Here is a 19,890-nt window from a genome sequence, read left to right as displayed (position 1 = left end):
TCAAAAATTCATCAAGAGCAGCATCCTCCTTGGGCCACTCAGTGGAATACTAAATCTCTCAAACTCAGCGGCAAGATGTATACTTTAGCAGTGTTCCCGCATACTGGATCATGGCAACATTTGGGTTTTATTCTCAAGTCGTTTCTGTATTTATGTGCAGTCTTTACCTGAGAATTTCTGGGGGAGTGATAATTTCTCCGTCACAAAGGCCATCAAACGTAAACAAGCGTCCCCGACACATCACGACCACATGGGAGGGGCACGGACCCTCGCTCTCTGTGACAAAGCACAAAATGCACGTTACACAACGGCCACATGAAGGCCGATACCGCGGGTCAAAGTACTGCAGGTGTATCTGAACGTTAAAGATAAGAGCAGAGTTTAATTCCACCTGTCTTGAAGTAGTTGCGGATGGTGTCCTTCTTCACTCCGGGCACTTTGCAGGTGCAGAAGAGCATTCTGAACTGGTCCATGTCGAGCGCAGTTTTTCCAGCTTTCTGAGGAGCCAGCCGCTCCCTAAAAGAAGAAATACACATTACACATACACTACCGTTTAAAGGTTTGGGGTCACCCAGACCATTTCATGTTTTCCAGTAAAACTCCCACTTTTGTCCATGTGCTAACATAACTGCACAAGAGTTTTCTAATCATCAATGAGCCTTTCATCACCATTAGCTAACACAATGTAGCATTAGAACACAGGAGTGATGGTTGCTGGAAATGTTCCTCTGGAGATATTCCATTAAAAATCAGGTTCTATCATAAATTTATTGTAGCTCTTTTGGAAACAGGACAAAATCTCCGGGTCAAAAATATACATACAGCAATTTCAATTATCTGTTTTGGTGATGTAGAAATTTGTGTTAATCAAAGTTCCTCTGTGGAATGGCCTCTTAACGTCTTATGTTTTTTGAAAACTTTATTTATAAGGTTTTTGTTTTTTTTGGATACAAAATAGAAAGACAACAAAACGGAATGTAACAAAGAACATTAAATCAGACCCTCCCTCAAGAAGTAAATAAATAAATACAAAAACAAAATACAAAAAGTATATACAAAGGAAAAAACAAAAAAACAAACAATCAAAAAAACAAACAAAAAACAAAAAACAAAAGTGGAAACCAAATGCAATAAGACAACATAAAAATAAATTACAACGTCATATTCAACGTTCCTTTGCATAATCAATACATTTCTGCCAAACATCAAAAAAACATTTGGTTCTTCCATTGAGAGTGTATCTAATATTTTCAATTTTCATATAGTAGAAGATATCTTTGATCCACTGCGAATGAGATGGAGGTAGTGGGTTTTTCCAGTTCAGTAGTATGAGCCTGCGAGCCAAGAGTGTACAATAGGCCAGAAAGTTCTGTTGGTGTTTATTGACGTTTAACGTCTTATGTTTGACTACAGCTGCTGACTCCTCTGAGCCAATTTAAACAGAATCCATCTGATTCCCTCAATAGATTCAGACACAAACACTACAGTGGGAAAGTCTAAGAATCAGAGTGCAGACCTGAAAAAGCAAATTATTGATGTGAACAAGTCAGAAAGTCACTTGAAGCCATTTCTGAAAGACACTTCCCAAAATCCTCTGTGCAAACCATTGTTTGTAAAGACAAATTTCATGTTCCAGTTGTGTTATGGTCACAATCAAGAAAAAAACCCCACAAACTACCACTTCCTGCTGCTTGGTCAGGATGGTCAGGAGTCAAACAAGAACCAGCAAAAAGCAGGTCTGAATAAATGATTAATCTGCTGGAACACAGCTGTCAGTGTCCACAGGGTTTTACATCAACATGAGCTCAGAGGATCCATGAAGAAGGAAGTTCTTCCTCTAGAAGCAGAACCTTAAAGTCTGCTGCTGATCACATGGACAAAGAAAAGATCCCGCAAAAGATCCAAGAACACCAAACCTACCATCAAGCATGGTGGTGGCAGAATCATGCTCTGTGGAACTGGAGCTTTAAACAAAGTGAACTGAATAATGAAGGAGGAGGATTACCTCCACATTCTTCATGAACACCTAAAACCATCAGCAGAAGGCTGACCTGGACCTGAATATTCGGTCGTTGTGGTGGTATCTGAATATTAATTTTGAGATCCGAATACTTGGATATTTGTCATTAATTTGGCCCGAGTATCCGGAGCCCAGAAATTGCTGTTCAGACTAGCCTTAGTTTTAACAAGACAATGAGCCGAAACACACATCAGACATGCTAAATAAATGGTTCAATCAGGTTCGAGTGAAGGGTTTAGCCTGGTCTCCACAAAGTCCTGAATTAAACCCGTCAAGAACCTGTGGACTGATGAAGAAACAAGTCTGAGTAAGAAAGATAACAAATTGAGTTGAAGTGAAACAATTCTGTCCAGAGGAGTGAAAGATAAACTAGAAGCTCCTGGTTGAGGTGAAAAAGACCAAAGGACAATTAACCAAATATTGGAACTGCTGTATGTATATTGTGACCCAAAAGATTTTGTCATGTAAGACCTGCAATAAATCTATGAAAGACCAGATCTTTGTGACCAACATGCATGTGTTTCATGTGAGTCATTGGGAACTCGAGCCTGCCGTGATGGTCTTTACAGGCGTGTGTAAACTGTATGTGTCATCCTGTAAACAGTAGAGTAACCTGAGCTAAACACACCACAGACACCCGGCTCATAGAGATGTGTGTGAGCTCGTCTTACGTGCGGATCAGGTTCCAGTACTGCAGTGTGTGCCATATGTTAACACTGGCTCTCTGCAGCTGAGTTCCCTCTGCAGGCGGCCAGCAGTGCTCCAGGTAGGGCGCCGGCCCGGCAAAGTTCACATTCAGCTGAGCCGGAATGCGAGACTCCAGATAGGCCGCGTCCAGCCACCATTCTTCCAGCTGGAGAGCAGAAAAACGGTAAGTTGAGTAAAACTAAATAAATGGATGAAGAGGACACGCTGAAGACCAAAACAAGGCCCGGCTACACACCCAGTTCCTCTTTGTTTTGGCTCTCTGCAGCAGCTTCTGGTGCAGCTCTTTGCCGACACCCTCTTGGAATTTCCTCACAATGTCTGCAGTGGCTTTAAACTCTTTCTCAGAAGCAAAGGGACGAACTGGAGCACAATGAGAACAGAAAATGTCAATCAGATTGCATAACTGGACAAAATAAGTCCAACATTTGGATACACCTACTCATTGAAGGGGTGTTCCTTCATTTTTACTGTTTTCTACACTGCAGAGCAAAGCTGAAGATGTCAAAACTATGAAATACCTCATGGAATTATGTGTGTTTTTTACAAAAGCTTGAAGCTGAACGACATCCTACCCGCTTCTAGGTATTTAGAGAGGCTGCCCTCTAGGGATGGGACAGGCAGTGGTGGAAGGCTGCTTTGGTACTGGAAGGTGCGCTCAGGCAGAGACCCTGACAAATGGTTCGCCATCTTTTCTTCCTGTAAAACAAATAAATATTACACTGATAAGAAACTGAGGCTTTTCTTGCTTTATATCACTTATAAGACATTACCTTATTTGCAGAATCTTAAGTTGTGCTTGCAAATTACATATTTATAAAACAAATCAAACACTTCAGTTTGTCTTTTGTATACATACAAGTCAAAGCACACATCAAAAGCAGCTAGTCTTCTTTATATTTCTATATACTATATCTCTGTATAGGTTGTGTAAAATACAAAGTTTTACTTTACCATCATCCTCACAAAGATTTTAAATAATTTTCTATAAATCACATACTTTACATATAATTTTCACATTTATACATTTAAGCACGTGTAAAAGTATATATTTTGTGAAGTTGTTACAAAACTGTCCATATTCATAAATAGCCAAAAAAAAATCTAAAATGCATTGAAATGTATACAGAAAAAAAAATAGTGTGCATTTTCACAGGTGTTAAATTTTACCTGAAACAATTATATGATTGGATAATACATTTAGAATTCAATTCTTCAAGAAAGGTTCACTGTTTTAGTAACTCAGATGTGACAGTTCCTCGTATTTTACGTCACTGTAATACCTTTTGGTTTCGGGTTCCTGGTTTGACGAAATAAAGTCCTCATTTAGAACCATTTCTGAGCTTTTTGAGGGCATCGACAGTTTAATAAAAAGGTAGTGTCTACAGATACGGACCCGTACCCGTAGCCTGTGGCCTACGGATACGGCACTTTCCCTTATCATAAATATTAATGAGACGTACATGAATATTAATGAGCCGGCTGATGAACGCGCTTTGTGATTGGCTGGTAATCCGACGGACATAAATATTAATGAGCCGGTTTGGTAATCCGAGTGATGAAGGCGCTTCCGTGATTCGAGGTGAATCTGCGTGCCGAGCCTGTCATGTCAGTCATCTGCTGTTCTCTTTTCTATCATGCATAATGTCTTATAAATATCATTATCTGACTTTTTCACGGACAGCGATTTGGGGGTTGAAATCAGCACTACTATTAAAAATAGCAAAACTTTTTATTCACGTGACCCTGTTCTAATAAAGCACAAACAGCAAACAAAACAAATGGCGGAACTAACAGCCAGCAAACTATAAGTATTTTTTTTTACCTTCAAAAGTAGCGACAGACTATTACATATTAACAACCTGAACAAAACCCTGACGTATTTTCTACGTCTGGCAACACAGACACTGCACGTCAGTCACTTTAATGTTAGCGGACTCTGTTGAATGGCTAATTTACATCACCACAAACAAATCTCACAATATCACAGTAAATCGAGTTTGTGGGTTTTTTTAATTCATGCCGAATTAAAGAGCTGCTCCTCACCATTCACGAGTGTTTGTTTCATATTCGACATCCTTAACTTTATCTTGTAAATTAGCGTCCGAAATTAAATGGGAACATTTGCAATGGAGTTCGTCAGCCGCTTCCACCACTGAACGCGGTAAACTACTTAATAGGAACTGGACTTCAAACAATTTAGACACGGCGTCTAAAAGCGTAAAAACTGCAATGTCTAAAGTGTGAGAGGAGACGGTGTATTTTTGGTTAAATTATACAATGTTCGCCGTCAAAGTCATTCATATAAACTGCCTGTAATGTGCAGCAAATAGTAGTTAACCGGCGCCAGCTCTTCAGTGACCTTAACGGGTCCGTACCTCTAGTACAGATGCTACAGGTACGGGTCCGTACCTGTAGCATCAACCAACTGAATAATCAGAATTGATAGTGAGAATAATTGCTAGTTGCACCCATATGTTTATATTTTTCTATTTAATGTTATCTTGAGATATCGGATATGCAAGGTTTTTATCACACTTAAAATTATCAAGTCATTTTCCACACTGTACAGTTTATAATTATGGATTTTCCTACATCTTTGCACTCTGCATATTCTCCGTTTATTCTGCAGTACACATCACAAATATTTTGTTAACTTGCTCTAAAATCTTGAGATTTTACGTATGCAAGTACTTTTTTGCACACTGTACATTTTTTTCATATAGATTTCTTCACATTTTCACACTCCGAGTATTTTCTTCTGTATATTTTGAGTAATCTGTTTTAAAAAGGCTAAATTCTCTGATTGCAGCCTCTTCAAAGGTGAATATTTCCTTGTTTCTTTCTTCTTTTATGACAGTAAACCACTCTCTGACATTTTATGGACCAAACAACTCATCAGTTAATCAAGAAAAGCATCGACAAATGAATCAATAGACAGATATTTTTCTATTCACCGTTATATTGAGGTTTTAGATGTTGAAAGTTGTTTTTTGCACACTGAATTTATGCAAGGGATTTTGCACACTGTACAGTTTTTAATTATAGATTTTTTAGATCTTTACACTGAGTATTTTCTTCTGTATATTTTGAGTAATTTATTTTAAAAAGTCTAAAGTCTCTGATTACAGCCTCTTAAATGTGAATATTTCCTTGTTTTTTCTTCCTCTATGACACTAAACCATTTTCTGACATTTTATAGATCAAATAACTATAAAAATAGACATTTTGCTATTTAATGTTATGTTGACATTTTATAGATGGAAGTAGTTTTTGAATATATGCAAGTTGTTTTGTGATTTTGCAAACTGCAGGGTTCTCGCCAGCGCATTTCAGCATAACGGCCCATTACGCAGTCGTAATGGCCCGTTACGCAGTCGTAATGGCCCGTTACGCAGTCGCAATGGCCCGTTACGCAGTCGTAACGGTTTAAAATATTGTTATGAGAGTGTGTGGCTCCGTCATGAGAGAGGGAGAGAGAGCAGCGTGTGTGAGTGTGAGAGAGGAGGAGAGCGAGAGAATGCAGCGCAAGCGAGAGAGACGGCAGTTCGGTAGAGGAGGAGAGAAGGTGTGTAGTTGCTGGGTTGGCGGTACTGTGCGGTTCAGCCCATAGACTGTATATAAAGTGGACGTAGCATCTGGCTCCAGAATTGAAGCAAACCCGGAAGTGTCAGAAACTTGCAATATCACACCGTCCGCTAGGGCTGGCTCCAAAAAGCTTTTTCTCCATAGACCCCAATTCATTTTTTGAAAAAATAAAATTTGATAGACTGATGTTCTACAGCTCAGGATTTTTTCCCCGTTAGTTTTCATGGTCAAAATGAGAGATCAGGTGGCCGATCTTAAAATAAATCAATACTGAATTTTAAATAACTCGTTAAAGTTGGCGGAGCCAGGGGGCGTGGCTATACTTGATAGACAGTCTTGTCTGGAATGATTGACAGCAACAGAAGCCTCTGCGGCAAAACGTGGGCGGGATAAGAGAGTCCTCAGCCAATCCTGCCCCTAGTTGCTCTCCGGTCCAGCCTGTTTGATGACACTTTTTACGTCACTGGCTCCAAAAAATCCAAAACGGCGACCAGGAAGTAGCAAAATCCAGGCTTCATTTTCTCGCCGTTGAAACCAACGGGTGACGTCACGGTTAGTTTACGCCTGGTTCAGCCACTGTTGATAGACAATAAAGGCTGCAGTGTTCTTCGATACGGCTGGGCTCCTGTGTCTTTGCCTCTACGGCTGCTGATGAAGTGAAGGGGGTTAACCCCGGGCTTCCTGACCACGGTCGGGGGCCGAACAGGAAGAGTTAACACTGTGATTAGGGCCGCTATGCTGTTATTTTGACAGATAACGCCATGTGCGTTTGTTTTTATCGACTGGGTGCCTATCTAGGTTAGTTTATGTCTCCCCACCTCAGCCGTACTTTCATGTCGATTGACCCGTTCCCGTCTATTGCGCATACGCACATGCGCGTTCCCGACTACTGTGCGTGCGCACGCGCGTATGGGAGGACCTGTCGTTACGCTGAAAAAAATTTCTGGTGAGAACCCTGAACTGTATTTTTTTCACTATATTATTATTCTTGTACATCTTCACACTTTGCATATTCTCCACAGCATGTTTTGCATAATAAATACTCTGGTGGAGCAGCTCTTCAGTGCGTTTTAGTACTTCTATGAGAAGCTTTAGTGCCAGACATGCTTTATATTCAGTGTTAGATGTTGGTTCTCGGCTGTGGTTGCAGCTGACATCACTGAGGAATTGTAGGAAAAACAGATTCCTGCTTCTGCACGCCCACAGCTGCTTTTATCTGAATCAGTCTAAACAAGGAAAGGCACAGAACTTTATGCCTGTGACAAGAACAAGGGTTTGTCTTAATGAATGTAACTGAATAATTGTAGCCAAAGAAATATGATCAGACCTGACATTTCACATTATACCAGAGCTGCAACGATTAATTGTCAGCTGTTCAGTGAATTGCCGACTATTCTGATGACTGAATAATTGGCTTGAGTCCGGCTTTTCTCAGCCCAGCATATTAAATGTGAATATTTTCTGGTTTGTTTACTCCTCTGTGACAGTAATTAGAATATCTTTGGACATTTAAGGATGTCAGCCTGGGGTTTGAGAATATATAACTGACAGTTTTCACTATTTTTTCACATTTTATTAACCAAAGAACTCATGTATTTACCCAGAAAAATAATCAACAGATAAGCCAGCAATGAAAACAACTGCTATTTGCATCCCTAGATTACAGGGGGAAAGGCTGCATCTGTTTGGTGTGTTTAATATTCTCATTTAGAATGATTTATGGAGGGGTTTTACATATAAAATAAAGAGAAAATCTCATTTTCATTCTTCCTGTGTATTGAGATCTTTAAAATATCATCTTCATGTATGAAATCACGTCATTTTGATGCATTAATAACTTTTCAGTTGTAACGTAGGAGTTATAGTGACTTTATGGCAAATGAAAATGTGCATTTTATGAGTTAAATTATCTCTTTAAAGCAGTCACAGCTATTAAAAAGCATTGGATCGGTTCATGCAGAACCCAGAGCAGGTTAAATAAAGAAGGCTGCAGAATGCCATCAGATCCTGGCTCAGAATCAATGCAGCTTCTACGTATTTCTATCTATAATTAGCTCGTTTAAAGACAACACAACTTGATAAACGTTGCTAAAAACGACTTATTTGCGAATTTAACCGTGATAGATACTGCTAAACTGCTTCAGTCTGCTGCAGTACAGCAGTTTATTGCTGATTAAAAGCAGTTTTCGGTGACCCGTTAGTAACATTAGCTTCCGCTAACGTCTCAACCAACAACAACACTTTGACATGTAGCCTCTTAGCTAACTTTAACTTCACCGCTAAACTTCCCCGTTAGCTCCGTCAGCTCACCTTCTCTGGGAAGACGTTAAACGCGGCTCACTGCATTCACAGACAGCGGAAAACACGGAGGGTTTGTCTCGTTTCACCGGCTCGGTCGGTGTGTTTGTGTTCCCTGCAGCGCTTCACCTTTATCCCACTGAACTGGGACGACCGTACCGCCGTACTGAGCATGCGCCGGCGGTTGACCTACATTTTGTGGTTGAAATAAATAAATAAATTAACAAACAAACGAAGCTCTAAAGGCGAGTTCAGGCTGCAGACAGATGACAGGTGGATTCATGTACCACAACCACAGGACCCTATATAAAAAAAAAAAAAAAAAAAAAAATTGATATATTAATTTATAGGTCCTGTTAAAGTAGAATGTGCAGGAAGGTAAACAGAGCAAGAGGTCAGTGACACAGGTCACCTTATCCAACAGCAAAGGCAAACGATTATTGTAAGGACAGGTTGACCTTAAAACGGCTTTGATTTACAGGGAGATTTTTCATCTGACCAACAGGTTTCTTTTGGCTGAAAATGATATGGAAAGACAATATTATGTTAAAGATAGTAATAATGTATTTGATCTATTTCTGTACTGTTTCTGTACATTTTTACATAAAATTGTCAGCGTTTTGTGACCCAGTGCAGCTTTTATGCCATTCCAGATGTTCCTTGTAACTTCAACCTTGTTCGACAGCATTTTAATACATTATAAACTGAGAATAGTAGTTCTCTAGTCAGTCAAAATCAAAGAGCTCAGTGAGGCCATAAAGTCAAATCCAAACTGGAAATTAAACTAAATAAGCAGGGTTTGGTTTGGAAGCAGGTGTGCCGTCAACATCATGTAAGCCCCAAATTCCATACATAACCACACCAAATTTGGATTCATAGTGACTTTTGTTGATAACCTACAAATAACATTCCACATTTTCCCCTTTGTTTTAGTGCATTAATTTACACATTACAACTACCACATCACAGTGTGTCTACAAAGGCACAAAGCCTTTATCCCCAGGTATCTGAAACTGAATGACATAGTATTTCACTTTATGATCCATACAACTTGTCATGGTGTAGAAATAGTTTAAAATTAGCAGTTAATGTCTTCTCTGTAATTTTTACACTTTGCAGAGTCGTCCTGTGGGCCGGATTAGACACTCTGAAGGAGTGCCCGTTCTAACTCCATCTGGTGAATTTCGGCTTCAGTATATTCAGGTTCATAAAGATGTCCCCTTGGCTGAATGCTGAAGTCAATATATTCATCGTCGCTGTCGTAGTCAGACATGTTGTTGTTAACTTTACGAGCAGTAAACAAAGTGAAACCTGCGCGGCTGCCAGCTGGAGGCAGCGCGGAGTGATATGAAGGGAGAGAAAATAGTGCCAAGCGTTTACGAGGTCTGACTTTTTCGTGGACAACGGTTTTGTAATGCAAATATATCACTCTTTCGAACACATATTGGTTTGAGAAGAAAACGCTTTATTTTCGTGACCCCAGCAAACTTGCCGGACTACCTTCGTCTGGACCAAAACCGGACAGGATCTCTGCTCACTGGACGCTGTCGGCAGTAAGTCTGTGTGAATAAACAACACTGCTGACGGGGATGCCATACAGATTCATTTCAAAAATCCCGAACTATCCCTTTAAAGGCCATAAAGTCATATCAAAGTTGTAAACTGAACGACATAAACAGGGGTTTGGTTTGGAAGCTGGCCTGCAGTCTATATTATTTACAATAAAGCCATAAAGTATTCACACACATGCCAAATTTAGGTTTGTAGTGTATTTTTATTTCACCAGTAGGTTTCTTCTGGCTGAAAATTACATAAACAAGAGATAAAAGAGGCTAAGACATTGTGCTAAAGATGTTCATGATGAATTTCTGTGTTGTTTTTGCATTTTTATTAAAAATAAAATGCCCAAAATTATGCATATTTCTGAAAACTGTCACTTTTTTTTGAGAAAATGCTGTCTACTATCATTCAAAAAGTTCTTGGTAGTTTCTTCCTGGTATGAGGATCAATACTTCTCAGCGTTAAAAGCAGCTGATGAGAGGAATCTGTCATTACTTATGAGGTGACTGAATTATTAAGAGGCTACTTTTAACACTAATAATGTATGTGGACATCCACAGGATTACATTTTAGGAAATTTTACAGAGCAAGTTGCATTATTTGTTTTTAATCTAGCTTAAACTCTGCTGCAACTGCAACCAATCCTCCTGTTCATGCCAATCACAGCTGATTTCAGTCTAACAGGATTTTAATGTAAATGATGCAAACAGGGTCCCACCATGGAAGAATCTTTCTGTTCTAAAAACGTTATAGTAAAGTTCTGCAAAGCTCCAGTAATGTTTTAAATTAAAGGTATAAAAATGTTCTGCAAAGCTGCTTTAAAAATATTAATGACAACATTGTTGGATGTTGCAATGAGAGCGTTCTTCTTCCGTTATCACTGTAAGAATGTTTAACAGAACATCTGATAACCTTTAACCTAAAAAGCATCCCCAGAATATTGCAGGTAAAATGTTCTGTCTCTGTTAATGTTTAACATTACAGCAACATTATGTTAAAGTCATCTGAGACCTCAATAACAGCTTGAAAACATTTTCTGGATGTTTTGTTCTCCGTTTGTTATCATATATCAGCATCTGTAGGCGCAAAAACTTCCCTCAAACATCCTTTTAAAGCTGCAGTGAAAAGCTTTCATGTTAGATAATTTTTAAAGGAACATTTGAAATTATAAATACCCTTAAAATATTCTTTAGATGAAACTCTGCAGCTCAAGTAAAAATTGGTGCCAACAAAGTTCAGCCGAACACAATTAACAGTCAACAAAGAAGCACAATTTACACAAAAATGATGCAGAAAGAAGTTTAATTTTGAAAACGTTCACATTTGACGGCATTTAGTTTCTCTTGTTTTGATTCGAAGTACAGTTTATATGAAATCAGCTATTAAAGGTTAGTGTTTTAACTTTTAAGAATGCATAGAAGTTGTTCAAGAGCATGAATTCATCAGAAACTATGTAAAAAAACAGAAAAATCACATTATTGGAAGCAGAAGGCTGCTAGTTGTAAAAGCAGCAGCTTTGTATTAGTAACTGAACTAGTAGTCAGGAGTCATTTATTGCATTAATTCTGTGTCTTCAGCTCATTATGAGTCTTACATCCCGTATTTACTGATGATTTCTGTAGCCAGCTTAACGTAGGCGGACATGGAGTCGTCCTTGGACATTCCTGGAGGAGAAAGTAGAAGAAAAATGATTTTTAAAAACTATGTTTGCTGCTTTAGCTGTGCAGGATTGAAGCGGTATGTTGGATGAAATGCCACTTCTGTCTGCAGTGAAACATCTAGACAGCTGCTGGATGGTTTGAAATTTGAGATTGATCTTTTTTTAGAGCCAAGACTGGATTAAATTTTTCATTTATTGTGTGAAATATTTTTAAATTTACTGGACAGATTGCTGTAAAGTTTGGCATAAAGGGCACAAGACTAAAAATAGCTGCCTTCATGATCACGTTTCATGTTTCCTTTAGTGCTTTAACCCTCCTGTTGTCTCTATTTATTTATTTCCTTGTCTGAAAAAAAAAAAAAAAATTCAGCAAAAAAAATGCCCCAAATTTCTGAAAACTTGTAAAAATTTCGGGAAGAAAATTCCAATAATTCCTTTAAAAAAAAAAAAAAAAACTTGGCAAGAAAATTCTTGTAAATATTTTCAAAAAATGAATAAAAATCTTCCAAAGAAATCCTAAAAATATCTAAAGTGATTACATACATATCAGTAAAACTTGTAATACTTTCTTTAAGAACATTCAGAACAAAATCAACCAAGATCCAGTGAGTGTCGCTGGATTTTGGTTGATTTTTGTGAATGTTCTTAAATAAAACATATTTTTTACATTTCCTTTATTTCCCACCAAACCATGTTCAAAAATTTCCCAAAAATGTTGAAAATGTGGAAAATTTCACTGTGAAAATCTGTTTTTTTCTCCACATTTTCAAACTTTAAAAGGGGTCAGTTTGACTACATGCAGGACGACACGAGGGCTAATCAGAGCAACCTCATGTTTGACCAAAGATTTGTGAAACTAACAGCATCCCCAGAACTCTGAAGCTCTCTCCAGACCTTTCTGTTCATCTGACGGCATCAGAACTTGCTGTCTGCTTCAAGTCCCGGTCATTTTTCTGTAGAAGTCACCATCTAACGAGGTCGGACGTCGTGACATTTCATTTTCAACAGGTTTTAACTGGCAGAGACATAGTTTGAGTTGTGTGAAGCGATTTAAGGAAGGATTTTTACACATTTCAGCACCAAGACTGAACATCACAGAAGACACGTTTTCTGCCAAAATCGCAGTACCATTGTCATTCACTGTGCTCTACACAGTTATCACACTAAGGCTCTTATCCAGGTTGTTTTCTCCTGACTAGATCCTTGCTTGTGTTGTATCTACTCTCAGATGTACGTCGCTTCTGATAAACAAAATTGTAGCATTGCAGAATTTCAATTTTATTACAAAGATATCAACTTTCAGACTGTCCTTGAACTGTCTGTGGGAAAAATGTAACAAAGTCCAAGCTTAAAATTGCCAAAAAAAAAAAAAAACATATTATCCTGCATGTCTTGGTTCAAAATTTAGCAAAAATAAACACTTTGTTGCAACCAAGTTCTGTAAAATGACAAAAATTCTGAGCTTCTTGCTGCAAGCTTGAATCAACGAGTGACTCAGCTGCAAACCAACAATCACAAATTCTGTGACTTATTTCTAGAGTCACAATTTATTTCTCCAGCGCTGGTAACATTTGTAGGAAAATGTAGATTCCAGGACATTTTTTCTCCAAATTTTAGCATTTTACTGTACTTTACGGTCAGTATTTGTAATCATTTATGGCATTCTACTTGTATCATGCTGCACATTTTCATGTTCTCTCTCCTTTTTCATGCTTGTTCTGCTTCCTTAGAGGTGCAGGACTTTATATAGCAGAGAAAAATGAGCCCACAGCGAAGAAAAAGTGAGACAGAACTCGATCACCGCCGTTGCACTGTGGCTGATCATCCATACAGTGTGTCCTGGAAAAAGTATGTATTGTTGTTTTTAGCATTTTAGATTTCTTTCTTTTGTTGTCTGAGCTCTTAATTTAGGTCAACTTATTTATGAAAGTCTACTTATTTATTCTATTACAGCTTACTTATTGCGGTGCTGGAAATGCTGTGCTTCTAGTTGTTATATCGATGACAATAAAAAACCTTTGAACCTTTGAACTTTGAAACTGCAGAGAGTAAATCACCACATGTTAGAACATTGTATAAATCTTGAGCTCTGCTGAGAACGCTGCTATCTTCCACTTCATTTCTAACTTGTTACCTTTCCTGCCCTCCCAGGCGTCCCACTTTGCTTTTCCCTTTGGGTCCGTCAGTCCTGGTCGATCTGCAGAATCAGAAGGAAGAGAAATGTGGTGAATTTAAAGTGAAATCTGCATGGAAGTGCTTGTTCACGTGTAGGAAGCCATACCAGTGTTAATGTCTCCCACAGTCGCCTGCTTGTAAAGGCCGTACAGCTCCAGCAGCTCCTCGTTCGTCGGCCTCGTCTTCACCTTCTTCACATCTTCTGCCGCTTTCTCAAAATCAGCCTGCAGGTGGACACATTAGGAGGCTTTAAAGCATCATTTTAGGTCAGAGGAAGCAGCAGATTGGAGGTTTTTCTTCTCTGTGGTGCAGCAGGAATGTATAGTAATTACATAATCTGACACTGTGCATGTTAATTAGTCACACTGAATGGGAAATCTGGTATTCTGGGCATGGGGGGGCAAAGCCTGGGAAACCGATTTGTGCACAAGTTGGACCTAAACAATGGGCTTTTTATTCTGCCCACTTGAATAATCTGCTCCACAAAGGATCTGGGACGTTGTAGGACAGTTAATCAGCACTCAGGACACTTAGAAACCCACTGAAATCTATACAATAAAATGCATTATATCCTGAAAAGTGATTTTAATGCTGCAAAGACTCAAAAAAGGAAGTTTTTTTTCCATTTTCTCAGTTGAGTTAAACCAAATCATGCATTATTTACTGCTTAATTATGCTGTTTTCTGGTCGTTTCCTGCTTTAACAGGCAGTAAATAAAGTGCAGGTGCAGCATCAGGACCGCAGAGTCACGGGATAAATACGTTTATTCATCTTCCATCACACACAGTCAAAGATGGATGACAGCACTTTCAGTAGATGGCGTGAACGCAGCAGCGACACATGATGCGTTATTAAGTCAATTCACTTCCGGGCGATTAAAGCTGCAGATAGTAAACAATAAACATGCAAATTAAAGCTTGTTAGTTACCTGCAGAGTCATGGTGGTGGATGCGGAAGATGTCGTTTGTTCTGGAAGGTTTCTAACTGCTCTGTTAGTACCGCAGCTGATGGAGGCAGGATTCGGAGCCAATCGGAGAGCAGCAGGGGAGGGGACGAAGGCGCTGATTGGCTGCCGAAGCTCTCACTCACTGCGACACACCGCTGTCATAATATGGGGCGATGACATGGCAGATGCTGTAAGTCATTAATTTCACTGTAAATTAAACTGCGGACGATTTTCATCATTAATTGATTAGTTTTTTAATTATGAAATGTCAGAAGGTGATTTATTGTCACAGAGGGGTAAAGAAAACAGAAAATATTCACATTTAAGAAGCTGCAAACTGAGATTTGTGAGATTTTTTTACTTACATTTTTTTTATTAAATCGATTATTTTTTGTGTATACAATGTCAGAAGTTGATTTACTGTCCCAGAGGAAAGAAAAAAAGAAAAAAATCCACATTTAAAAAGCTGCAATCAGAGATATTTCTACAGTTGTTACAGTTTCATCGAATATTTTGTGTCTGTAAAATGTCAGAAGTTGATTTAATGCCACAGAGGAAAGAAAAAAAAGAAACATCCACATTTAAGAAGCTGTAATCTGAGAATTTTACTTATTTTTCATTAAAAATTAAATTGTGTAGTAAATTATTAAAAAGAGTTTAATGGTAGAAAACTATTTATAGAACTGATGAATATTTGTAACTCTGATAAAAAATTAGTATGAAAATGAAAAAAACAGATCCATAATATGAGAAAAAAGATGATTTTATTTCTATTTGTATACAGCTGACTATTATACTTAAGTCAGAACTGAGTTTTATTTAGATTAGATTATTTAGCAAAAAGTTTAGGATTGTCTGGTGCAAAAATAACATATTATTTCATATTAACAGTATTCTATGTGTTCAGTTTTATATATTCTGAAATGCAGCTACATATGGTTCAGAAAGTATCATCACTAGTTGATTCTGCATTATCATTTATTTTTGTAATGTGCTCGAAGATGGGACTTTTCTTTTTTTCATATTTAACCCACTCAAAATCAGAAATTGTTTGATTTATTTGCCCAATATTGTGGATTCTGGATCACTGACATGATAAGAAAAGACAGTGAAAATTGCAGGCTTTTATCTTTAATAGTTGCTGAGATTTTGTTGTTCAAACAGCCTCAAATTTCCCTTTTCAGAAACGTCTGTGGAATGTAACCTGTAGTTCTGCCTCTTCGCCGCTGGGGGGCGCTGGTTGATTCCTCGGATACATTAGTTAAATAAAGTTATTTCAATGCAAACAAGATGGCGGCGCCCAGTGCTTCTGTCGTGCTGTTGTAATAAACGCGTGAAAATAACAGAAATAAAAGAGCTGCAGCTGCGTTTAAATCAGGTAAAATGACGCGATTCTTGTTTTGTTGATTCGAGAACAAACCTGCAGGTTTTTATTGAAGGTGAAAATCATCTGAATTTAATTTAATTTTTTAGTTTGACGGCATGAATCTGTGTGGACGTTAGAAAAAAGTAGAAAGTAGTTCTCGTTGTAATGTTTTAGGTCGTGTAGTTTGAGAGTTTATAGATCATCCCAAACTTATCTTAGCATTAATTTCTTATCAGATGTCAGGTTGTTTCTTGATTAAATTACAAACCGCAGGAGACATTTTATATATATATATTTAAACAGAACCATGGAAACCCCCTAAAGTCTCAACATATTCGTTTATAACCTCCTGAACCCATTTTATGCTATAAAGATTAATCTTTTAATATTAAAAGTGTTTAATTTTTTTATTTCAGTATTTTGATTAAATGTGCAACATTTCATTTTCATGTACAACACTATTAATGTTATTTTATTTTAGGTGTAGTATTTCATTTTATCTCATTTTTCAGCTGCAATATTTTGGGGTTTTTTTGTTTAAAATTTTTAGTTGCAGCATTTCATTTTTATCTATTTCAGGTGCCATATTTCATTTTCTTTAAAATTTTCAATATTCCATCTGCATCATTTGTTTTAGGTGCAGTAATTTTAGGTGTAATATTTAGGTGCAGTTTTGCTTTTAACTCATTTTCAGGTGCAACATTTCACTTTATTATTTTTCAGGTGCAGGATTTTATTTTATCAAAACTTTTTGGTGAAATGTTTTAAATCATTTTATTTCAGTATTATACTAGATTCAAGACCTTTATTTAGAAATCGATTTCTGAGCAACATCTGACAAGAATTTCCTTTGAGATTATTACCTTCCTTTAGAAACTGATCCTGTTTGGTGTTTTCTTGTGGCCTCTTGTTCTGTAAAGTAATAAATGAGCAGCAGAGAATAAAAATATGTTTATGTATCTCAAACATATCTATAGTTATTCTGCTCTGCAACTCCGTTTCTTCTTCTCTTGTTTTCTACACTTTCTCTTATATTAGTTAGAAACGAGCCATGGCGACTCCAGGAAAACCATCCAAGAAGGTGTTAAAGAGGCAGACCCCTTCTAAGACCTCCTTCACGTCCCCCTTCACCTCAAAGTGGACTCCGCTCCCTCAGGATGACATGCATTTCATCCTGAACACTCTGAAGGACAAGCTGAGTTCTACAGGCCTCGAGAAGAAGGAGGTGAAGGTGTTTCGGCCGTGGAGGAAAAAGAAAGAGCAGAGACCGGTGGCGGAGGATGTCCCCCAGGTGAGCCGACAGGAGCCAGACACCGGGAGGAACGGCTGGACAGACGTGGCGGTCCGTCGGCAGCTCGCCATCGGCATCAACGAGGTCACCAAGGCTCTGGAGAGGAACCAGCTCCGGCTGCTGCTGGTGTGTAAATCCGTCAAACCGCCACACATGACCAACCACCTGATCGCTCTGAGCGCGAGCAGAGGCGTCCCGGCCTGCCAGGTGCCTCGGCTGAGCCACAGCGTGTCGGAGCCACTGGGCCTGAAGAGCGTCCTGGCTCTGGGCTTCAAACAATCCAGCGACGATGACGAAGTGTTCAGGGACACCGTGGAGGCCATCAGACCCAGAGTTCCTTCACTGGAGGTCAGCTGGCTGCAAGGAGGAGCAGCTAGAGACGCACCTGGAGATACACCTGGAGATACACCAGGAGATACACCAGGAGATACACCAGGAGATGCACCTGGAGATCCCGTTAGCGTGGAGGAGGAAGCTGGTGAGGCGAGAGGCCAGAAACGTAAACTAGAGACTGAATCTGAGGAGGGTCTGTCCTCCTGCACACTGCAGCCTCTAAAAGTCAAGAAAATAGTCGCTAATCCTGCAAAGAAAAGGAAAGTAAAGCCGAAGAAACAGAAAGTGAAATGAAACAGAAACTCTGCTGGAACATTTTTGAATCTAGGTGGGAATGTTTCCTCTTAGATCGTTTTTTTTTTTTTAGGATTTTTGAAGCTGGAAAAAAATGTCTAAAATCTTAAAAAGCAGAAAAAATAGGCAGTCTTTGGGAATATAAAGGTTTTGTCGAAGCCATTTAAAATGCTTGTGATGCCTCAAGTATTTTTTCCATCTCAGATTGTTTTATTTTAAGGATTTTTGAAGCTCAGAGGGAAAAATTCTGTCAAAAATAACAAGGCTGAAGAAATGAGGTTTTGTTGAGGTGAGAGGGCAGAAAGCTCAACTGGAGAGTGAATCTGAGGAGTTTTTTTTCCTCCTGCAGCCTGTAAAAGTGAAGAAATTAGTTACTAATCCTGCTAAAGAAATGAAAAATAAAGAAACAAGCTCTGAAGTGACACAGAAACTGATTTTTGCTTGTTTTATCAAGGTGCTTTTCTTTCAAAATGGACCTGCCTATGATGCCTTAATGTGAACATTTAAGTAATTTTATAATTTTTCAGATTCTAAAATATAAAAATGTAGATTTTTTTTTTTTTTAAAAAATCGAGGTTTTGGGGAACAATTTTTTCTTCGATCCAATTAATCATCTTTTGAAAAAATTCCTGACCTCCAGGTTTGGAATTTATTTATTCTTTACTGTTGCCACAAACAATTTTTAGTTGCCATTTATATAAATATTTTTATTTTATAATTGAATAGACTTTAATGATCAGTTTTCAAAGATTTGCTAAAGACTAATAAGTCTTTACTGAGAACTACAGTTTTTCCTTAGATAGGAGAAGCCTCAAAATTATTATATAAATTACATTACAGTGTCTTATTGTCCAAACCTATTGGTCAACAAAGCATCAAAACTGAAAATGTAGAAGCAGTGTTAAAGTGTTAAAAAAAAAAGTGTTAAAGGGCTCTAATTATAGACCCAAACTGTTAAAAAATTAGTCTATAAGAATTTTTAAAAAAGTAACAAGGAAAAATGGTCAAAACAAAACATCCTAAAATGTTTTCAAATGACTACAAACTGTTCATTAAGTGTAAATCTGCCTTTAAACTTTGGACTAAAACACATGAAATCTGTTGAAAATGGCCTGAAACTGTCCCAAACACAAAAAATGTCTCCAAAATGACTCCAGACGTCTCTGCAATGACATAAACTCACTAAAATGGCTCAAAAACTGTTCAAAATTATTCACACTTTGTCCCAAATTAGTCCCAAGGTTATGGAGTCACCGGAGTGCCACATCAAAATATAACTAAATAAATAAATGTGGAAATATAAAGAGAAATACATAAATAAATGTAGAAATATAACACGAAATAAATAAATAAATGAATAAATAAATGTGGAAATACAAAGAGAAATAAATGTGGAAATATAAAGAGAAATAAATAAATGTGGAAATACAAAGAGAAATAAATGTGGAAATATAAATAAATAAATGGAAATATAAAGAGAAATAAATAAATGTGGAAATATAAAGAGAAATAAATAAATGTGGAAATATAAATAAATAAATGTGGAAATACAAAGAGAAATAAATAAATCTGAAAATATAAAGAGAAATAAATAAATGTGGAAATATAAAGAGAAATAAATCAATAGGAAAATTTTGTCTTTGCTTTTACCTTT

General features: G+C 37.8%; 2 protein-coding genes across 6 annotated transcripts in view; one reads left to right on the top strand and one right to left on the bottom strand.

The window, feature by feature from the left end:
- The window catches only part of LOC110952451 (acyl-CoA-binding protein homolog), a 66,367-nt gene that overhangs the window by 9,013 nt on the left and 37,464 nt on the right, over positions 1-19,890 (bottom strand). The window contains exons 1-7 of one of the 4 annotated variants that reach the window (XM_051956315.1): positions 14,941-15,075; positions 14,113-14,236; positions 13,966-14,028; positions 2,964-3,088; positions 2,692-2,873; positions 392-516; positions 168-276 (exon numbers count right to left, since the gene is read on the bottom strand). In XM_051956315.1, coding sequence (XP_051812275.1) covers positions 168-276; positions 392-516; positions 2,692-2,873; positions 2,964-3,088; positions 13,966-14,028; positions 14,113-14,236; positions 14,941-14,946 — 734 coding nt within the window. In that variant the 5' untranslated portion in view covers positions 14,947-15,075. Of the gene's footprint in view, positions 1-167; positions 277-391; positions 517-2,691; positions 2,874-2,963; positions 3,089-3,300; positions 3,425-8,623; positions 8,766-11,456; positions 11,836-13,965; positions 14,029-14,112; positions 14,237-14,940; positions 15,076-19,890 lie in introns of those variants that run through there. The other 3 variants (XM_051956312.1, XM_051956313.1, XM_051956314.1) reach the window with 3 other exon arrangements.
- Positions 16,205-18,670, top strand: rpp38 (ribonuclease P/MRP 38 subunit). 2 transcript variants are annotated; one of them, XM_022195978.2, is made up of 2 exons: positions 16,205-16,330; positions 17,357-18,670. In XM_022195978.2, exon 2 carries the CDS (start codon positions 17,370-17,372, stop codon positions 18,234-18,236), a length of 867 nt encoding a protein of 288 aa, XP_022051670.2. In that variant the 5' UTR covers positions 16,205-16,330; positions 17,357-17,369; the 3' UTR covers positions 18,237-18,670. The 2 variants fall into 2 exon arrangements, with proteins under 2 accessions (XP_022051670.2, XP_022051669.2); XM_022195977.2 differs by having other exon boundaries at positions 16,222-16,330; positions 17,361-18,670.

This window comes from Acanthochromis polyacanthus, chromosome 12 (assembly GCF_021347895.1).
Source record: "Acanthochromis polyacanthus isolate Apoly-LR-REF ecotype Palm Island chromosome 12, KAUST_Apoly_ChrSc, whole genome shotgun sequence".
In the NCBI taxonomy this organism is placed as follows: Eukaryota; Metazoa; Chordata; class Actinopteri; family Pomacentridae; genus Acanthochromis; species Acanthochromis polyacanthus.
Note: the sequence above shows the minus strand (reverse complement) of the source record. Positions and strands in the feature narration are given on the sequence as shown.

Excerpts from the sequence above, each read along its gene's own strand:
- rpp38 (XM_022195977.2), top strand. The coding sequence starts at position 16,232 with ATGCAAACAAGATGGCGGCGCCCAGTGCTTCTGTCGTGCTGTTGTAAT. Across the intron at positions 16,331-17,360 it reads TGCAGCTGCGTTTAAATCAG|AAACGAGCCATGGCGACTCC; the intron begins GTAAAATGACGC and ends TATATTAGTTAG.